The following is a 21,067-nucleotide window of genomic DNA, read 5'->3' as shown; positions in this document are numbered from 1 at the left end:
TGTACGCTTAGTAGGTGCATAGATGTACGTCATGTGCGCAGCTATTTTAGATCTGTGGAGCATGTACACGGACATTGAAAATGGCAGAGGCCGATCCAGATGCTGTGCAGTTAGTTGGACTTGGCTGGAGGTGTGTTCTAAAAAGCAACGTAGTTATTCCTTGGCATACATTTCAGTCTTATCGAAATATAAATGCAGGCTTATAAATATCACCATCTGCTGTTCTACTGAGGCGGCGTGTAAAGGTATCCTGGCGGTTAGGTGAGTATTATTACAAAATTTAACTTAGCAGCCAGGAAGCAGACTGCCATCTAAAATTAGCTAACAGGCTAACTACACAGGCAGCTGGAAAGTTAACCTAGCTAGGTAGGTGAACGTTAGCTTGGCTCTGATGACGTTAGCATTGTTTTACATATCACAGACAACTTACCTACCGGCCTGTCAAATACAAGGTTTGTTCTTATTTACACCGTTGCCTCTAGCATTGTTGTAAGTGATAAAACCTTTCTTGATAGACTTCAAACTATAACTGGAAATTAGCGAGCTAGCTAATGTTTGCTAAGCAGTAGCTGGGTGGGTGTGTCAGACAGCAGAAACAGGGCCTCTGCTTTTTGTAACTCATTATAATGAAAAACTGGGGAAATGCAGGGATACCAGCCAACTTCTTATGTCAGATACATACTGTTAAGAATATTAATTTCACTGATAGGGGTTTTTAGAGAGCATACTTGATGCTGTCTGTGAATGGAGTCGTTCACTGTCATCAGACCAGCGCATGTCAAGTGAGAACAGCACCAAATCACATGCCTAATATATGAGCTGTTGTGACCCAGTTAGCATTTGAGAGTATGCAAGTTCATTACAGTGTCATGTGTTGCCAGATCCGGTGTGATAGTGCTGTTATCTCTCCCCAGCATGGCAGGCTGTGAAGAAGTGGACCTTTCAAAGAATGCCCTCGCTCCCTCTAAGCTGATAGAGGATGTAGGAGATACTTGTGCTACTGACTCTCCCTCCTCCACCTCCGCTCTGGAGTGTGCCATCTGCCTGCAGAGCTGTGTCCACCCTGTACGCCTCCCCTGCCGCCATGTCTTCTGTTTCCTGTGTGTAAAAGGTGCCTCCTGGCACAGCAAGCGTTGTGCCCTCTGCCGACAGGAGGTCCCCGAGGATTTCCTGGAGCGGCCAATGCTCCTCTCCCCTGAAGAGCTGAAAGCAGCAGCCGCGGGGGTGAGCCGAGCAGGAGGGATGGGCGACGGTTCCCATGGAGACTACGCCTGGTACTATGAGGGGCGTAACGGCTGGTGGCAGTATGATGAGAGGACCAGCCGCGAGCTGGAGGAGGCCTTTGCCAAGGGCAGGAAGAGCACCGAGATGCTGATCGCAGGTTTTCTATACGTGGCCGACCTGGAGAACATGGTGCAGTATCGCCGTAATGAGCATGGCCGCAGACGCAAGATAAAGAGGGACGCTGTGGGTATTCCCAAGAAGGGGGTGGCGGGGCTGAGGCTGGACCCTGAACCTGCTCCCATCCCCGCTTTACCAGTTGTTACCACAGCAACAACAGAACGTGTAAGCTCAGCTGATGGAGCGGACACTGCAGGCCAATCACAGTCGGCGGGCTTTGGGATTATGGTCTCTGTTCCCCCAGTTAGACCTCCAACTGTCCTGGGAGGTCATCTCGTCACTCCTCAGTCCCCCGCACCCTCCTCCCTGGAAGAGTCTCTCTCCCAGCTCCTGATCAGCGAGCCGGAGGAGGACGAGGTGGAGGCGGACGACGAGGGGATGAATGGCAGCCAGGCATATGAGTTTGCATCAGGCAGCAGTGAGAGTGAGGAGGAAAGGCATGGGTGGGATAGAGGGAGAGCGGAAGTGATGCCACGGCGAAGGCACAGGCAAAGACTATTAGGAAGGCAACTGAGAGAGACCCAGCCAGACAGAATGCCTCCAGGAGGCGGGCCGTCCAGCTCGACACTCAGTATCCGCTCCCGTAGCCCTGATGGACAGTGTACTGTGACCGAAGTCTGACTGTGGTAACTACAGACCACAGTTCTTAAACTCCTATCAGTTCAGCAAAAAAAGCGTCATGCGACATGCCTCTCTAACATGTAATTAAAGCCTTTTGTTCATCAAAGGCTATTTTTAGCCAGCAATATAACCTGTAATACATTAGGGAAGTGATGCAAAGCAATGTTCTTATGAGATTAAAGTAAAAGTTCTGAGGCAACTCCTTCAGCAATGTTGTCCATTAGAGTTGCCCAAAAATCTCCTTTGTCACTGCCTTTACATCAGTTTGTGACATAGTGCAATACAACATACCATTCTCTCTTCTCTAATATTTTGAGCTAATTGATATGGCTTGATATTTTTGTAAGATATTTTTTTCTCTTTTTGAGTGATGGTGAAACAGTTAAGCTTAAATGTAGCATCTTATGTTTAACAGTTATAGAGGGCTAAAATTGCTTACTTTTCCCTGCTTTGCTGATTAGATATTTGAACTGCAAGTTTGTACATGTGCTTATGTTTGTGAGTGTGTGAGGGACTCTATTTTAATCTCAAAGCAAAAGTCTGTTTTAATAATGACGTGTGTTTGTGTTGGGTGCTGAAAAGCTACTGGCAGAACCACTGGAAAGTATTAGGCTATATGTAGAGAGACAAATTTGGATTTCTATTTCTTGTCATAGTACTTTCGATAGGGCTATTATCAAAGCACTGGGATGTACTTATACTTGGAAGAACTTGAGTTGTCCTCACACAGTTTGACTCTCTCTTTTGCTCCAGCTGGTTTTATTTTAACTGTCAACTTTTCATTGTCAGTGTCTTATTATCTAAATGACCTAAAACAAACTTTCTCTGTGTGTTGTTACCCCTGTGGTGTTTTGTCAAGTTATTAAAAGTGTTTGTCTATAATTTAAAATCATATGTTGGCAGATTTGTGTGTATGTGCATGCTTGTGTGAAGAGTGGAATACATACCAGAATTGTGGGACGTTCTGTGGAAACAGAAGTGGCTCCGTTCCATAGGCCTGCTTGCAATGTGTATCCTAGTTTTACTCCAAAAGTAGTGTACCTGTAAGAGTCCACAGGATGGAGCTATTGCATTAACTTATTCAGTAGACCTTGTTGTTGGTTGTAGGTCTTGATGGTCTACAGTATAGAAGTGGTTCCCTGTCTGAGAACTCAGGGAGAAATAAATAGCCTATTGTAATCCAATCAATTATAGACGTTCCCTTGTGTAAAGAAACTAAAGCAAATGTCATCAACTCCTGACCTGCTTCTCTATGACTTTGAATAGGTTTGATTTGGTTTTGAACTACCGTTCAGTTTTTACAAATTTGGCATAGAAAAGGTTTACAGCAAAGAACAAATATATCAACTGCATTTAAGGTTGAAGTTCATACAGTTGCCCCCTTACGTTTATTAAATACTAATCACTTGGTTTCTTGCTGCAGTAGCTGTGCCTCCATCACTTCCCCCTATCTGCATGTCCGGATGGTGCAACACAAAGAAACAAAAGTGATCAAAGCACTGTATCTTTACAGTGAGATACAGGAGAATGAAATAAGAAGACAGGGAAGTTTCTGATTTTGAGGAATGATTGGCAATATCTTAATTGAAACCTCTGAACTATTTTTTTTTTTTTTTTACAATCATTTACTACTACAAAGCATAAAATAATATGTCATTGCATAGTATCCTTTGCACTGATGACTTAAGTTTCCTAAGTGAAAATTGGATCACTAGGACCCCGTCTGTCACAAATTAAATGTAGCGGTCCTACCATTCTTATCATGTTAGCAAAAGAAATCATCTTTCAGGCTTACAGTTGGTTCACAATATACAAATAAATTCTACGCACATTCTATGCAAAGGATTATTCTGTAAATTACTGAATAACTCCAGCTTGACAACGTTCTTTAGGGTGTCTGCATTCTTCACGCACAGTTATTACCTTAACTTTGCCGCTCATTTTCTTCCTTTTGCCCAGAAATAGATGCAAGTGTGACTGGGCATGATAGATATACATAAAAATACGATTAAAACATCCTTACAATAATTAGGAAAAGCCAGAAACTAAGGGTCAGGCCTCATGTCTCAGTTTGTTATTTAGTAAATGGTGTTAACTTACCAGATGACTTGTGTTTTTGTAATTTCGTTCTCTAGACAACATGAGCGATAACCTCTTTTCTTGATTCTGTCCTCTACATGTAGGCAAATTCAATACAATAATGATTACTTCTACAGTCTTCTTTATGGTTTTGGTTTTATCGTGTTGCCAAGAGGAACTGAGCAGCCATGATTCTTTCAGGTGTCCACCTGGCTACACAGTTATTGGTGACGACTAAAGTATGTTACTCATGTATGTGCTGGTTGTTCCAGACATTTTGGGATAAGAGGAGACACTGACAAAACTGTGTGAGCACTGCTACCAATGCAGCTGGCCTGCAGGATTCACCAAATGTGGCAAACCACAGGCTCAGTGTGTTGAGTGGGATTGTGACTTGCATTAGAAACACTGTTTAATGAGCCAGACTTTGGCTGGTGTCCTGTCAGCACTGAAACAGAGCTGTTTACCATTAACTCCAGGGAGGTGGGTGGAAAAATGTTGACTGAAGAAGTTCTTTTGGATATACATTATAACGTTTCTTTGAGTTATATTAGAGCAGCTACAGCCTATTTTGGAGGAAACATGCTCAAGCCCATCCTAGTTTAACACATCCATGGGACCATCCACAAAAAAATCACAACCACAACTACCAACATATCTAAATTCCCTTTATGCACTCTCCTGCCCTATGTGTGTCTTTCTCTCTCTCTCTCTCTCTTTCCTCTCTTTGTCTTTCCCCAGGTGTTGCCAGTCGGTCTGATTAGCTGCCTTGCTGGCACCTTTGGGTGGTGCCTATAAACGCTCCCTGAGGAATGATCCTGTGGGGGCAGAATGAGAACAACATGTCTCACTGCAGCACATGTTTTTGGTTTTCTTTATGACTTTTTATATTGTTCTTTTGTTCTTGTCTTTTCCCTTGAGGAAGCTGGTCCAGTAGTCCAGTTTTCGTGGCTTTCTTTGTTAGTTTAGTTTTTGTCTGACGGCCCAAAGTGTGGTTGGCCCAGGAGTTTCCCTTCCTTTTGATCTGTTCGACTGGATCTCCTGACCCTTATGACTTTGTGTTTCCACATTTATGGTTTGTTAAAATAAAAAAATAATTGCAGTTTTTTCTTTAACTTTGGTTGTCTTATCTTACGTTGTGGTCCTCTTGTGATATGGAGCCAAGTTTTTGAGGTCATAACAATATACCTCATTGATTTCAAATTGATTTCACACACTATGCTTCTGTAGCCATCTCAGCAGCTTCACTGTGCTTGGTGATGTCCACCAGAAGAAGATTAGAGACATGCTGTCTTAGGTCAACAGGTTTCAGCATTGCTATGATGATGGCCTACATCACAACCTTGTGGTGTCACTTCCGTTAGTCAAAGTGTAGCACAGGGAGCTTCATCCAGCAAAAAGATATGTAACTTTTCATCTAGTTTTAATTCCTCAATGCAAATCAGATTTGGATTTTACAATCCTCATTTCAATCTTACACTAATGGCGATATACATTAAGTTATCAAGCAGTCATACCATAATGCATAACTCTATTTGTGTGTGATATGCCATATTCCATATGGCACTCAGCAGCAGCACTCGCATGATGTGCTGTACACAGACACATCAATAGCGTGCCTTTTATTTTGAAGGACATTGACTCCGCTGACATGCTTTGAGACATTGACAGATTTATATGAGGCAGTCGTGGAAAGACAGACTGTATTTAGATGGAGTTGGTAACATACAGGGTGGTACACATACAGATAAAACACGTGATGCCAATATGAAGGACATCAACAAAGAAGAGCAGATAGATGGAGTGATGGTGAAAGAGGAAGAGTGGCATGTTTCATGGGTTTAGAGAAGAGACAATGTGGGTGTGTGTGTGTGCGTGTGTGATGTGAGGTCAACGACTGCTCTTGGCCTGGATATGTATGTGGTAGGCCACACATAGTTCCCAGTCAAATACACAGACAGACAGGAGACATGAGTAATATAGGTTTGCAGACATGTAGCTGCCCTTTTACTGCCCAATACATCCCATCATATCCTGGTCAAATGCCTTCTGTACCCTCCCGCTTCACACCACAGAAAATACACACACACGGTCTCCAATCCCTCCAGAAATAGTCCCGTCATACATACCCTCGTCTCTCACCACTCCGAGGATCACAGTAGAGAATTGTTGTTGTGTGCATTATTTATGACCTTGTTTTTGTTGAGCAAGGTTGGTTGGTCATGTCGATTAAGCATATGTGTACTTATAGAAATTCATTTTTTGTATTTAATTGAACCGTGTTCATTGTGTAAGAAAACAAAGATATCTAGGCTAGTTCATAGATGTTTTCACTTGTCAAACTTGTCATACTGTATATTCACATCTGTGTCTGTGTTGGTGCATAGTACTGATGTAGCCATCATCTGACCTGCTTGATGCACTGCTGCTCCACTGCTAGAAGTAATTTTAGTGAGCGCGTTCTTTCCTGTGTCTGTGCGTGTTGTGTCTATACATTTACGCACGCCATGTGTATTTCCAGCAATAATGCTGAGATTCACAGACGAGGTATCTCACTGGTGCAGGAGCCAGCAATGACCTCATCCCTACTGTAACCATCATCGGCCTAACGCCATTAGTGCCTATCATATGACACGCCTCGCTAAGCCCGGTGCTACTGAACCATTAATAACACTTGCGTGTCACTCAATTGCTATGATGACTCCTGAAATCATACAGTTTGTAGTCTAGGTATTTACCATTTCCAAATGCAGCACCATATGATTCCACCATCTCTTTATTTTTAGTTTGCATTCTATCCCGTCTGTCATCTAATACAAGACTGTGCCAGATAAGGTATAGAAAATGGAGCAAGCGGTATACACTAAGTGGCCACTTTATTAGGAACGCCTGGCTAGTACTGGTAGGAACCTATGGAAGCCCATTCCCACCACTCAATAAAATAAAAAACAACTCAATTGTGAGTTTTTTTCTCGCAATTGTGACTTTATTTCTCAGAATTCTGACATTTTTTTTCACAGTTCTGACTATATCTCAGAATTCTGACTTTATTTCTCAGAATTCTGAATTTATATCTCAGAGTTCTGAGAAATTAAGTCAGAGTCCTGAGAAATAAAGTCAGAGTTCTGAGATATAAAGTCAGAATTCTGAGAAAAAAAGTCAGTATTCTGAGAAAAAAAGTCAGTATTCTGAGAAATAAAGTCACAATTGAAACCACTTTTGTCTCCAGAACAGTCTGAATTCTTCGAGGCATGGATTCAACAAGGTGCGGGAAATGTTGATTCAATAGTGTCACTCAGTTCCTGCAGATTTTTCAGTGGCACACTCATGCAGTGAACATCCTGTTCCACCTCATCCCATATTGGGTTGAGATCTGGGGACTGAACTGAAGTCACTGTCATGTTACTGTTACCATCTTGAGATGGTGCGTGCTTTGTGACATGATGCATTGTCCTGCTGGAAGTATTCATTTGAAGAAGGGTAGACGGTGGCCATGAAGGGAACAGCAACAGTACTTAGGGTACCAAGGGGGCTAATGTGTGCCAAGAAAACATTCCCTACACATTACACTACCACTACCAGCATGTACAGTTGACACCAGGCAGGAGGAATTCATGAAGTCATGTTGTTTATGCCAAATTCTAACCCTGAAATCAACATGTTGCACTAGAAACCAGAGTTTTTCTACTCTTCAGTCTTCCAATTTTGGTGATCAGCCCTCACTTAAGCTTCATCTTCTTGTTCTTAGCTGACAGGAGTGCAACCCAGCATGGTCTTCTGCTGTTGTCGCCCATCTGCTTCAAGGTTGATGAGCTGTGTGTTCTGAGATGCCATTCTGCACGTCACTATTGTACTAAGATGTTTTTTGCATACTTGTGTCCCACCTGTTGGCTGGAACAAGTCTCGCCATTCTCCTCTGATCTCTGTCATCAACAAGGCAATTTCGCCCTCAGGACTGCAGCTGACTAGATGTAATATCTGAACACTGTAGTGTGCAGAAATCCCAGGAGGTTGGCCAGTCTGAGGTGCTAGAACCGGCCCGTCTGGCACCAACCATCATACCACGTTCAAAGTCACTTAAATCACACGTTTCTCATTCTAATGTTTAGTCAAACAGTAAGTGAACCTCTACTAATGTAACTCACTGTCTGGAGCAGCGAGCTGTTTGCATAAATAAGGAATTGTACCTAATATATAATTTAAAAAAAATACCTAATAGTGAAAAGGTTTTTAATTTTTCAAAAGGTTTCATTTTGTTACTAAAACGTCAGCAAAGCTAAAGAAATCAATCTGTTTGGAGTATATTGTATTTTTGGCTTCTTCTGCATCATAGAAATGCCTTTTGGCTTTCTTTTTTCTTACATCTAATTAACAATCTCTGTGGTAATACAGTTCTATGTGCAATAGTGATATGTTCTTCCTTAACAACCAACAAAATGAGCAGAAACATAAATCCAACGTTGATTAAATTCAGAAAAGAGCGAGAAAAAGGTTAATGTATAATTGGTGGATAGATAGAGGAAGAAAAGAAGAAAAAAGTGAGAGTGAAATAGAGTTACTTTGCTGTCAGGACCCCCACAGGCCTTGGTGGTCTCACCTTTCCCTTTTCGGACAGGGGCCATCTATTTAATTTCCCTCCTTCACTTTCTCCCTCTGTTGTAGACAAACTGTCAGTGTTATAGTGGAAATATTAATATTGTCACCAAACAATTGCTCCTTGACTTCACTTTTAGTGCGTTGTGAAAAATGCTTGCGGAACTAGTTTGTGTGACGGACTACTTTGATGATTAGTGGGTTAAAGCATCCATAACATCATTATAATGGTCAGCATCATAATCATAATGGTAACAGCAATAAAAACATTTTGGGTGGCCACAGCACCAACAAATATTTCAGAACATTTGCCAACCACCTATACACATTGTATAGGAGTTGGTATATACTGGGAGGGAGAGATGTCACAGTGTGTACCATATCCTTTAGCTTTGGGCTCATTACTCACCCACCAGTCTCATTCCAGCCTGTCATTCCCCCTGCAGAGCTAAGATACTCAGGAAACATCTGTCCCCCTTGTTCTCCCAGCATGCCACAGTGAAAGCAACCCACTGACCCCAGCTTCATCTTGCCTTTATTCTTGAATTTTTCTGCCTTATCTGTCTCCCTCTTCCAGTCCAGTCCTCCACCATAATTAATCAATGACACAGCATCATTGATACAGAACAATGTGTGTGTGTGTGCAGCTGGCTTTGGCTAGCTTTTTGTTCAATGCACTTTTGTGCTCTGTGGTGAAAGTGTGCGTGCCTGCTTCTGCATTAGTGTAAGGAGGGCATGTTTGCGTGCGTACAGGACCAGAGGCCAGACGGCTAGCCATGTTGTCGCTCCCAGACGGCCGCTCCAATGAAACCAAATTGGACTGTCATTGGTCACACGTTAAGTAGTCCACTATAGTCACCTCTGCCGGGCAACACCAGCTAATCCCACGAGAGCACCCCGCTCTTGTTTTGAAAACCGAGCCCCGCGGGTCGCCTTTCAAAGGGGAGATTTTTGGGCCCCATTCTATTTTAATGGAGAGGGCTGAAATTCTCAAGGACCCTTTAGGGTCCTCCTGGCTGTCCTTGATGGTCCCACCTCTTGTATTGGATCCTGCTGCACTCATCATCAGGCATTTGAGATGGTCATTTCAATGGGGTGGATACGGACACACTGACAGTTCGGACAGGTGGACGAAGATAGAGCGAGTTAGATCGTGACACTAGCCCTAGTCCAACAGATGGGACTTTTTGTACTTTGTACACAAAGTGGGTGAAAAATGGAAGTGTGGAGAGGTGGGTTTCAAAAGTACACCTATGGTCTAAAAGGCTTGACCCCTAAATTCATAATTTAAGCCGTCAACACTCCAGGTAGAAGATACACAGCTTAAAAATGTCCTGCACATTCAGACTACACAGGTGTTCAAGAGTAGGCTTGGCAAATATGTAAATTTGACAGGACTAGTTTTCTGAAATCTTTTAATGTGAGAGAAAAAGCGAAAAGAAACTCTGTGCTTTTCTCACTTGTCAAAAGGTTTTGATGGTACACTGAATGGACAACTAAATGAGGGTTTGATGTTAGATCTGCATGAAATGTTTTGTTCTAAGTCACATAGGAAGTAGCCTATATCCAACAACAAAAGGTCATGAGAAGGCTGCAAAACCGGCAGCCATCTTCCCAACTTGTTTACGAAACCCTGAACTCACATGTCCAGCACAGGTGGATGCCAGAGGGGGACATCCTCTTAAAATAAAAGATATGCAAACACTGTAGAACTCGAAAGCATCCTAAAATGCTTGTTGTTTCAAACATGCAAACTTCTGCGGACTGTTAAAGTTTAACAAGAGAAAACATTCCATATAATGCAAAGTGAAGGACTGTGAACCCCGGTCATGTGTAAAGTATCTCAGGTTCAGGACTTCTAGTTCCCATTATGTTTAACCTCTGGAACAAGGTGGTCCTGTCACTCTCCTATTCACATTTGTGTGAACACACACACAGACACACACACACACACACACACACACACACCCACATATATATAAGTGGCAGTTAAATGTCTATTTTGAGTCTGTCGCAGTAGCAACTGACACATGCTAAGGATGTCAGTGTAGACCCCCTAGCCCAGCTCCAATGAATGAGAGGCTTGGCAAGACGGAGATAGAGGGGCAGAGGGCACAGGACAGGTGTATGAGGGCAAGAGAAGGCAGGAAGGAGCGTGAGATTCACACGTGCCTCAGACCACCAGCAAGAACCCTCATTGTCGTCTCGGTCACCAGAGGCTTGTTCAGTTCGATGTAATGCTCATAATCATATAGAAGATGTAAAGAACTTGTCTGCATGAACACAGTGGATACGGTTCTGAAGTTTGCCTAGCAACTGATCCAGACAGTCTGTCTCCATTAGTGATCTTTGACTCCACATAGCTAAATAAACCCAACTCTGGCCTAAGATTACGACTAAGTTTCAAATGCATTAATAGCATACATCAGCATAAGTTTGCTTAATGTTATGTTAAATATGTTTACTTTTCACTAATATTCAGTACTAAATTCTCTAACTGTAAAATTATGCATCAACTTAGAAAAAAACGAACACATTTGATAATAAAGTAATGATTTCAAATGATTTATTTGTAAGTGAATCTATTAACATTTCATGAACAGCTTAAAAGCAGACTTGTGTGTCAAGTTTCCATTGTTTGATACATTTTTAGTCAAGCACTTTCAAGATCAAGGAAAGGGCAATTCCACAGTTTCTTTGCACTGCACAAAACTTAGTTTAGTCTTTAGTTAGTTTGTGTAAAAAAAAAGATGAGTATATTATGCTACTTTCCCTCAATTTAACAAAGGAGAGACTAAAATGTTGAGCATCATTCCTATTGGCTCGGCTCTTTGGTGACATCACGGAACACAAGTGCATCTGTGTGTTCTTGTGTGTCGGCGCTGATCCCAGGACAGCCGCACATTGATGCACACACACACACACACACACACACACACACACACACACACACTATAACTCATGGAAAGGGCAGATCAGCACCCTTAGCGATCAAAGCCATGATAATGGCTGCTGCTCATACGCAGTTCTCATACATGACATACTACAGCAATATGTACGGTTGATGGTACATCTTCATGGAGTGTGTGTGTGTGTGTCTGGTGTGTGTGTCTGTGTTTCCCATATGCTAGACTGCAGTGGACAAAGTGTAGTAAAGTACATGTTTGTGCAGGAATGCTGTGCTATGTACAAGTGGTGTAACTTGGCAGAGATGCTCCTAGAAGTCTTCAGTGCTATTACGTAAAACTATTTTATGATGGGTCTATTCCCTCCTCGGGGGTCGGAGTGTGTGTGTGATAACTTGGCCTGCTGACGTCAGGGGAGCCATGGCTACCGTTCAGCTGTCTGCACTTCCAGGGGCCTTCGCTCTTCTGTTCCCTTTCTCTCTGAGTCATATGTCTCTCTCTCTCTCTCTCTCTCTCTCTCTCTCTCTCTCTCTCTCTCTCTCTGTCTCTCTCTCTCTCTCTCTCTCTCTCTCTCTCTCTCTTCTTTCTCTCTCTCATGAATAGCCTATCCAGTAGGGAACATGCTGTGCCAAGCTCTGCCAATCTGTGTCTGTCTGCTCCTCTGCATGCCCTCCATTACGAAAGGGCAGGAGGGGGACAGCTGGAAAAAGGGATAGGGGGTGGAGCGACAGGGAAAGAGACATCGGGGAAAATATACACCAAAGACTCACTTTACCTTCTTTATACTTAATACTGTGGATCACCTAAAGTTTCTGCTAGACTCTGCAAGCAGCAGCCTGCCTAGAGCTAGCAGGGGGCCTGATCAGGACAGGGGATTGATAGCCAACAGGATGCCTCGTTAAAATACCCTTGTGCAGCCCGAGGAGGTGCCAGCCTGTAAGATAGGCTCTCATTTACACACTCACTCACACACACACGCACTGGAGACGGGAGAAGAGAGGCAGAGGAACAGAACTACTTTAACAAGGAAGCAATTAGCAGAAAAGTCAAGTGCTGAAAGCAGAGAGAGTAGGAATAAACATGGAATAATGTTGAGAATTTATATAGTGTGATAAAAAAGGGTAAGAAATTGATAAATGGATAGAGGTGGCTGGAGGACACAGGTACGTATGGAGCAACTGAAAACCCCAGGTGACAAAAAAAAAGATAACTTGATTAATATTTTCATTGGGAGTCAGAAATAGCGATGGGCAAGATAAAAGAAAGAGAGAGATAGAGAGATACAGAGAGGGGACACACCCCCTCCACTCTTTATTTATACCACCATGGACAGCAGGCTAAGATTTCTGGCACCAAAACAACGTCACGCTTGCTATTTCTGTCTGAGGTGCTACATAGCGCTGAGAGGTTGGGTGACAGGACTGAGGCATCGTGGGGCCAAGGGACTTCCGTACACCCACACAGCCTTTACATGACATTTCACACTCTACCTCCTCCAGAAGTGTGTGTGTGTGAGCATGAACATGTGTGCCCATGTGTAAAAAAAAAAAAGGTGACTGTGTATAAGTTAATATGAGTGAGAAAAGTGTAGGATGTGTTTACGCATGCTTGTCTATGTAATATACTCTTGTACTGTGTGTGTGTGTGTGTGTGCGTGTGTGTGTGTGTGTGTGTGTGTGTGTGTTTTCCCACCTGCTAGAGAGCAGCAGACAAGGTGGCAGGGAAGCCAAGGGTTGCTCATGCAGTTTTATGAGGCGAGAACCACAGAACATGAAAAGCAATCTATCAGTACTGAGGCCACCATGGTATAGACTGACTGTGTGAGCCAACACTGTACAGTGATAATGTGTGTTTTATATATTCCAGGCAACTCCCGTGTGAAGAAAACATTCTATATAATGAAGTCTGGAAAATTTGTGTGGCATATTGTGAAAGTATTGCGTCAAATATGGGCCTCAGAGATACATTTATAAATATTTTAACATGCAGTTACTAAATTATGCTTGAGCCAGTTAATGTGTTGAAGTTAGTGGATAGTTAGCTGATTTGCAGCAGCACTGGCATTGCTTGAGCTGAGACCTGAAGTGCTAGCCATTGGTTTGGCATGCAGGGAGCTGGTGGTATCAGATAGCCATAGGCTTGACACGCACTAAATCATCAACACCCTGAAATCTGACCCAATATTAATCAAACAATACGAAGCAATGCTGCAATGGAGACAGACTCTTTATGTCAAAGCACTGTCATGTTTATTATCAAGAAAAAAATACATTAAAGGCGTGTCATAGTCATTTGTCACTGTTGTTATTCGAACATCTTAAATACGTTACTTTGACAATATGATACAGTAAAACACACTATAGACAGTTAGCATGTTGCTGCTGGGAACACAGGTGCAACTTTAACTGCTCCTACTGGTGGCCATGTTGAATTTGATTCAAAATGGTAACCATGAGGATTAGATTAAACACAGGAACATGCACCCTCAAATTAGGGGGGGCATGCTAAATCTCATTATACATAACCACCTGAAATTCAATACAAAAAAGAGAAAAGCGGAGAAGTAAAATAAATGAAGGGGGCAGAAACAGAGTAATAAGTTGATGTGGTGACAAGGTTTTGGCACAGGAGAAGCAAAAAGCCACAGCAACACTGGAGAATGTTGTTGATGTTTTTTCTCTTGAACACAGCATTAAGATGAAAGTGAAGCATTTCTTACAAAATCTCTTAAAGCACTTCGTTTTAAAGAACAGTCCTCACTATTTACATAGAGGGAGGGTGAATTGAGGACCACAGGAGGGCTTTCCCGGGGGAAGGGACCATAGATGACGGGAGCAGGCATTGGTGAAAGGCAAAGATATCACATAATGACAGTCTCAGTGTGAGGCGAATAGGAAACGAGAGACCGGTGCTTTAGGGCGGGACTTGGGGTTCGTGCCATGGGGCTGGGAGGGCGGGTCAGGGGACTTGGGGGGCGGTACATTGGGCCTGACGGGGCGGTGATCCTGGCAGTAGGGGTGCGGCTTGCCCATCTGGAAGGAGGCCGCTGGTTGGCTGGCCGGGCAGGACGAGAGAAGCTCCTGTTAGACGTTGCTGGGGACAACTCGGCTGGGTTTACCTGGAGAGAGATGTTCAGACTGAGTGACGTGTCAATGTATGTGTGTGTTTGATTAATTTCTTTTATAGATGTTTCTTCTAAAGTGAATTAAATGTGTAAAATACATGTATGTATGCATTTGGCCATGCATTCAAAAGGTTATCTATGGGTATAACTGACCTGCTGTGGATCCTGTCTGTAAGGCGTGTGTCCAGCTCTGGGACTGGAGCTGTACTCATGTTGGATCTCCAGCATGTCCAGCAGCTCAATAAGTCCTTCATCCCTCCCTCGGCCACAACTTGGCAACTCTGACTGACCTGGCAACCCACCCCTCTGGATCCTCTGAGCTCCAGAGGAACCACTTAAGACCCTGTAGTCCATTCTGGGCTCCACAAGCTGGGGTCCAGTCCTCCTGGTCCTCTCCCCCTGACCCAACCCCATGTCTCTGTCTGCCCCACTGTTGGCCCTGGGTCTAAGCTTGGGGCTCCCCACCACCTGGGCCCTCCTCTGGGACTGCTGGGGACTAGGTTGGGATCCTTTAGAGCTGCCGTAGCCTCCTCGCTGATCCATGTGGCTCTGCCTTCCAGAGTCTAATACTAACCCCCATTCTTGGCTGGGCTCCATCTCTGCTGTCAGCACGTCGGAATCTGCCTGGCATTTCTGGGTAGGCACGCGCACGGGCGCCCTGCCGGCGGCTGTGCTGGCTCCCAGGGCCCTGCGTTGACAGCCGGGGGTGGGGCACTTGGGCTCTGGGACCGCTCCCTGATGGGTCACCACCCCTGTTTCGGTGAGCATTTTGCCTTCGTTTTCCTGGAGCATGGCTCCAAACTTCCTGAGGACAGAGGGGCTGCTGGACTTCCTATCTACCAGGACGCCCGGGCTGAAGGTCTTCCTGTCCAGAGCGGGAGAGTCAGGGGACACAGGAGGGAGCTGGGAGGCTGAGCGATGTGGCACAGCAGGGGCATCTCTCTGTCTAAGAGGGGGCTTGGCACCTGTGTTTTCTTTGTTGGGGGAGCTCTCTTTGCAGGGGGAGCTCTTCATGTGTGACACTCGGTTCTTCCTGTTTTCAGCTTCCTCAAAACTGCCCAAAAAACGCTCTTGACCAAACCTGGTGGGAGATTGATAATAAAACAAAGCAGAAACAAACAAAAATAAGTTTGACAGGTATTTCACTTATGATGTATCATCATATTGTATCGTATCGTATCGTATCGTATCGTATCGTATCGTATCGTAGCGTATCATATTGTAGCGTATCATATTGTAGCGTATCGTATGGGATCAGATCATATATCACTGCCCATTATACATCATAAAATACAGGGTGTGGCCCCAGTAAAAAGTCACTTACCTTTCATTTCCAGATCTTCTTTTGATCTCCTCCTGGTATGCAGGAAGATCCTGGCTCACCTTGATTGTGTCGTTGAAGTGCTAAGGGACATAGGAAAAAAGAATATCTAAGAAATGTCCAAGTCAATCTGGGCCTATATTTAAAAGCTTAGAGTTGGGATGTACTTTCACTGGATCACAGACAAGGTCCCCTTTACTGCACCATTACCAAAAATCAACTGAACCTTGATCAACACTCAATACTGGCCCTGTCTTAATAGCCAAAAGTATTCTGGTCTTCTTCAAAGTTGGCAAATGCACATGGCAGTTCACGTGGACCAGGGAACAGTGTAACCTCTATGCTTTCTTCTTGAATCATCTGTCAGTTATGAGTTAGGAAACACAGCAGGTGAAAGTATCTGAAAGTAGCTGCTATCTGGTAACCCGTCTCTGTAAGCAGACATGAAGGAACCAGCTAAGTGTAATCAATATGTTGGTGACTCAATCCAGCCTTGACTCATCTCACATACACCTATCTGGTTTCCTTAGATCTGCAAATGCCGACAGAATGAGGCATAAGGCCGGGAAATTTCAAGAATTGCCCTATACTTACCACATGGCGAGCTCCGTTGTTCTTTCGGCTCATTTGTTTCCCCTGTCCCAAATAATCCTGCAATAAGTCTCCAATCTCGGACACTCCATTGGCATGGCAATAACCATAGCCATTCTGATGGCTCGCAGGGTAGCCGTAGCCATTGGGGCTATAGTTACAGCCGTTACTATGGTGATTTGGCACAGTCACAGCTCCAGGGTGGTCCTTGCTGTGATGGTCAGGCCCATCAAAAAAGCCATTGCCATTGTGCCCCAGGCCAAACTCCATCCCCTCGCCATTTTTCCGGTTGTCAATAGTGATATCGTTTCCTCCTCTGCGGGCCTGAACTTCATTGTACAGCTGAAATATGAGACGAGAAGGAAACATCAACAAAAAATACTGAAAAACACATGCAGTATCCTTAGCTGTCCCTGCAAATATTTTGGTTATTCTTCAGATATTTGGGCCTTAGTGCTGCTCAATTGCGTTGACACAGTTAACACAGTTCTGTATGTACTGTATGCATAATAGTCAACAACACAGACTGTGTTTACACAACAAACAAGTCTTATAATTATCACAGAATTGTTGCACAACCCAACTATATTTATGATAAGCACATGCTATTTCACTTTGCGCGAGCATGTGTTTCCCATCCTATCACAGCCTTTAATGCTTTCAATAGTATCCACTTTCACACTATGTGTGTGTGTGGTTGTGTGTGTGTGTATGTGTGTGTGTGTTCAGCATGTCTGTCAGCACATCACAGTTTAATTAGCTTGTTAACATTTGTCTGTATCATTGCTCCAGCAGGGCCATGAGGTTGAGACAGTGAGTGTGCTGCCAACAGCTTATTATGGAACACAGACACACACGTGCGCACACACACACACATGCACATATGTGCGCGTGCGCACACACACAGAGAAAATATAACACCAATTAACACACTCTCTAGGGACTAGGAAGGGTCATGATAACCTGAAAACAAAACCATTACATGTTCACACACTCCAGTATCACATTTGTAGGACAAAACATTGTAATATTTGAGTCGATTCCAACCATATTTGGATCATCGCTCATCATATTTAAACCTGTTTGACATGAAGCTGAGTGATTCAATGGAGCTGAGTTTGTTTGGCCTACTGTTGTGGTGTTTGTGGTGATGTTTTGGTCAAAAGACCAGAGTTTCTTCCCCTCCTGTGAAAAAGGCTATTTTACTTTTTTAATATAGCATTTCTACTTCATTAGTGAGTGGACTGTGGAGATTAAGAAAAATAGCAAGATAAAGGATGAGTTACAGTTGTGACAATTGTGTATCAGATTCAAACCTACAACACAGGGTTGCCATTCCAAACCCATTTTCATACATTAGGAGTAAAATGCCTCTTTACTAGTCCTAACTGCATAGATCCAGCAACTGTAGCAGCAAAGATCAGCTTGATGTTAAAATGCTAGCTCTGTGTCGATTGGTTTGATTTGTTTAGGCGTCTGCAGTCCGACCCTTTTAATACGAGAGCTCACCTCCTCTATTTTCCTCTGCATGTCCTGCAGCTGGTCCTCCCACTCCTGCATCTCTGAGTCAAAGCTGTCCATTAGCTCCGGCCTCTCTTGCCCCCAGCCCCGGCCACTGTGTTCCAGGCCGCGCTGCAGATCAATGGCTGCCATGACGCAGGCCACTCAATAACCAGAGGCTTTCTAAACGACAATTTCCCTTTCTCCTGTGTCGCTTTCCTGTCAGAGGTCACTTCAGGGTTGCCAGTGAGGGAAGGAAGGATCGATGGCCTGGAAACACTATAAAGACAAATATATGGGAGAGGAGAGAGAAAAGGGAGGTTGTTATGGTTAGAAAAGTTTGTCTTGAAACAAAGATATTCAAAAAAAATCTTGAAACAAGTTGATTTGCATTGTAAACAAGTGAAATCGTTTCAACCCACTGGCAGATTTTTCCACTTGTATGAATAAAAATAAGATTTTAAGACCCAATACCAGTTTATATGACTTTTTTGCAGTGTACCCTAACATAGGTCAGATATGTTTAGCCCTCTCCTTCAACATTCTTTTTCAAAATTCACAGGCATGTAAGCCTACCTATACTGCACGTGTGGACAAGAGTGTTGCATGACAGCATCAGTGTTTAGCCTCTTGGTCACTCTGACCGCCAGCCTGCTCCTTGACACCTCGCCCCCCCCTGTATGTTTTGCAGTGGAACATGTGAAGAAAAAATGTCAAGCGCGCACGGGGACGGCCATTTACTTGGAACTTGACCCATTGGTACACATTTCTCCACAGGGCCGTCAGTTCAGTAAGCCCAGAGGTATGGCAAAGTCCCTGCATCTAATATTATTTGCCACCAAAACTTCAAAAGCCCGCTTATCTCGGATAGATTTCTGTGGACTGATGACGGATAACTGACAAGATATTGGTCAATGTGATAAATTATTATAATATTCAGTTATTAGATGTTGGATCACATTGGTCCTGAATGCCCCCTTCATGTTATTTTTAAAGATGTGGCCCATTGAGCCTAACCCTAACCCTAACCCCCCCACATGTTTCAAATGCAGGTTTAAGTTAAAAAACGCCTCTTTAAAATATTCGGTTGTGTCATATTTCTCAGATGCGTTCATGTTTCTAACAAGGACGCATTTCCTCTGCGTCTCCCGTTTCTCTGCGCGCTGTGGCGCAACTACCCCCTATATATTATCAATATCCATCAAAACATCTAAATTGGAATAGGATGGTGAAGTCCTGTGTCACACGGTTAGGCACGGTTGCACTAATAAATACGGGCGTAAATCGTATCCAGTAAATCAAGACAGGAGTTGTTGTTGTTGTTGTTGTTGTTGCCATTAACGAATATGATAAGCATCCCAGTCGAAAGTACCCGAATATACCAGCCGCTTCCCTCCCACCAGTGATGTAAGAGTAGAGATAGCCTATTTATAAACATGTAACTATGCATCGTAAACTAATAGTTGTCCCTGTGCTTGGGGCTGAGGACAGAGACAGAGGGAGTGTGCGTGTGTGTGTGTGTGCGTGTCAGGGAGAGACAGGGTGATAGAGAGAACACCTGTAACAAATGGCATGCTGAATATTAATTGGGGGAAAAAAATTGTATAATAATAACACAGCGCCGAAATAAATGAATCATCAAAAGACTAAAGACAACACAACAACGTTGGACTCGGACCAGCGTTTGGTTTTGCAACTTAGAATTTTGCCATTCACACAGTCTTAATTTTTTTATTTGGTCACAATATACTCCACACCATACACCTGCCATCACAGCAATTTAACGCTATTTTACTGCTACTGTACTGTGTTGTCATTGTACCTGTAGCTCTATGCTGTATGTCTGTTTTTTTATTTATTTATTTCTGGTACTATTTGTAGCCTAATTGTTCTGTATATATACTGAAAGGTTTTTTTGTTTTTTTTTTCCACTACGGTGAAGCCAGATTTCAAGAAATGGGCAATAACGTATCTATCTAGCTATCTATCTATCTATCTATCTATCTATCTATCTATCTATCTATCTATCCAGTTACAGAACAACTAGTGTAACTTCTCGGCCCATTTTACGGCTAACTGACGCTTACCGTGCTCAGAAACCAAGTTCTCGCTGACTTTCAGTATAAATCCTTCAGCCTGGTCTAGTCCCTGTGCGATGTGCGCTCTCTCCCCTCCAGCAGATATAATATTCAGTCCCCTGGTCGCCGGTGCTTCCCCCTCGCTTTTCCTCCACTATGTTACGTAAAGCCCCGCGGATTGGATTTAAAGGGCTCCCTTCTCCTAGTCACGCCTCGGTGTCGAGGTTAAGTCCGGAGCAGGTATGTTGAGTAAAGGGGTAAACAAGTCCTGTTCCAGCCGGGGTACCCGGCCTTTATAGTGCTCTCCACTGTTTACGTGGGCTCGCCATTGGAGCCGGGATCAAATGTCATAATGTCAAATTTATTCCAGCATTTGAAGTCCCGATGGGACAACTGTCGTCACCAGCATCCTGGCTATAATTACAGGAGCTCACGGAGAGAGGGAAAGTGTTTGCATAGCTATTTCAGCTGCTGCAATCTCTTAGCCAATAGGCTTCTCTGTTGCTACTCCGCTTTAGGATGCTTGGGCAGATTTTGTCCTGTGACCAACCCCAGCGACAATTCATTTTTCCAAAGGATGCCAAATGGGTGTATGTGACACCGTGAATAATAATGTGTCACAGTCAATGATATCTTTATTTAAGAGAGTGTTTCACGACTTTCAATGTCATTTGTAGTGAGCTTGTCATTGCCTCAGGTTTGTTTAAGGTTGTGCAATATTACTTTAAGTCATTAGACAACAGTTTGGGCAAACATTAAAACGTAGTGACACATTTAACAAAGAGTGTTGCAAAAGAGGCATCAGATGTGCTGGAAATTGGGCAAAGGAACCAAATGTGTGAAATCTCAGACT

The 21,067-nt window shown here is 43.5% G+C and overlaps 2 protein-coding genes across 2 annotated transcripts; one reads left to right on the top strand and one right to left on the bottom strand.

Annotated features, from left to right (window-relative positions):
* Positions 1-22: 22 nt before the first annotated feature.
* LOC144537806 (E3 ubiquitin-protein ligase rnf146-like) lies at positions 23-3,663 on the top strand. Its single transcript, XM_078290036.1, has 2 exons — positions 23-261; positions 915-3,663. The coding sequence occupies exons 1-2, from the start codon at positions 23-25 to the stop codon at positions 2,020-2,022; spliced, it is 1,347 nt and encodes a 448-aa protein (XP_078146162.1). The 3' UTR covers positions 2,023-3,663.
* A 10,219-nt stretch (positions 3,664-13,882) lies between these two features.
* LOC139913936 (uncharacterized) lies at positions 13,883-20,263 on the bottom strand. The gene is made up of 6 exons (XM_071902138.2): positions 20,224-20,263; positions 18,146-18,415; positions 16,640-16,978; positions 16,049-16,128; positions 14,878-15,805; positions 13,883-14,718 (listed from the first exon to the last, which is right to left on the bottom strand). Exons 2-6 carry the CDS (start codon positions 18,287-18,289, stop codon positions 14,461-14,463), a joined length of 1,749 nt encoding a protein of 582 aa, XP_071758239.2. The 5' UTR covers positions 18,290-18,415; positions 20,224-20,263; the 3' UTR covers positions 13,883-14,460.
* Positions 20,264-21,067: the final 804 nt, after the last annotated feature.

The sequence above is a fragment of the Centroberyx gerrardi genome, chromosome 18, assembly GCF_048128805.1.
Source record: "Centroberyx gerrardi isolate f3 chromosome 18, fCenGer3.hap1.cur.20231027, whole genome shotgun sequence".
Lineage (NCBI taxonomy): Eukaryota > Metazoa > Chordata > Actinopteri > Beryciformes > Berycidae > Centroberyx > Centroberyx gerrardi.
This window is presented reverse-complemented; position numbering and strand designations above follow the sequence as displayed.

What these genes read in the sequence shown, in the direction of transcription:
- LOC144537806 (XM_078290036.1), top strand. Translation starts at nt 23, where the DNA reads ATGTACGTCATGTGCGCAGCTATTTTAGATCTGTGGAGCATGTACACG. An exon ending in AAAGGTATCCTGGCGGTTAG is followed by an intron (nt 262 to 914) that starts GTGAGTATTATT and finishes ATCTCTCCCCAG; the next exon opens with CATGGCAGGCTGTGAAGAAG.
- LOC139913936 (XM_071902138.2), bottom strand. Translation starts at nt 18,289, where the DNA reads ATGGCAGCCATTGATCTGCAGCGCGGCCTGGAACACAGTGGCCGGGGC. An exon ending in ACAACGGAGCTCGCCATGTG is followed by an intron (nt 16,129 to 16,639) that starts GTAAGTATAGGG and finishes TATGTCCCTTAG; the next exon opens with CACTTCAACGACACAATCAA. An exon ending in ACAGACAGGATCCACAGCAG is followed by an intron (nt 14,719 to 14,877) that starts GTCAGTTATACC and finishes ATCTCTCTCCAG; the next exon opens with GTAAACCCAGCCGAGTTGTC.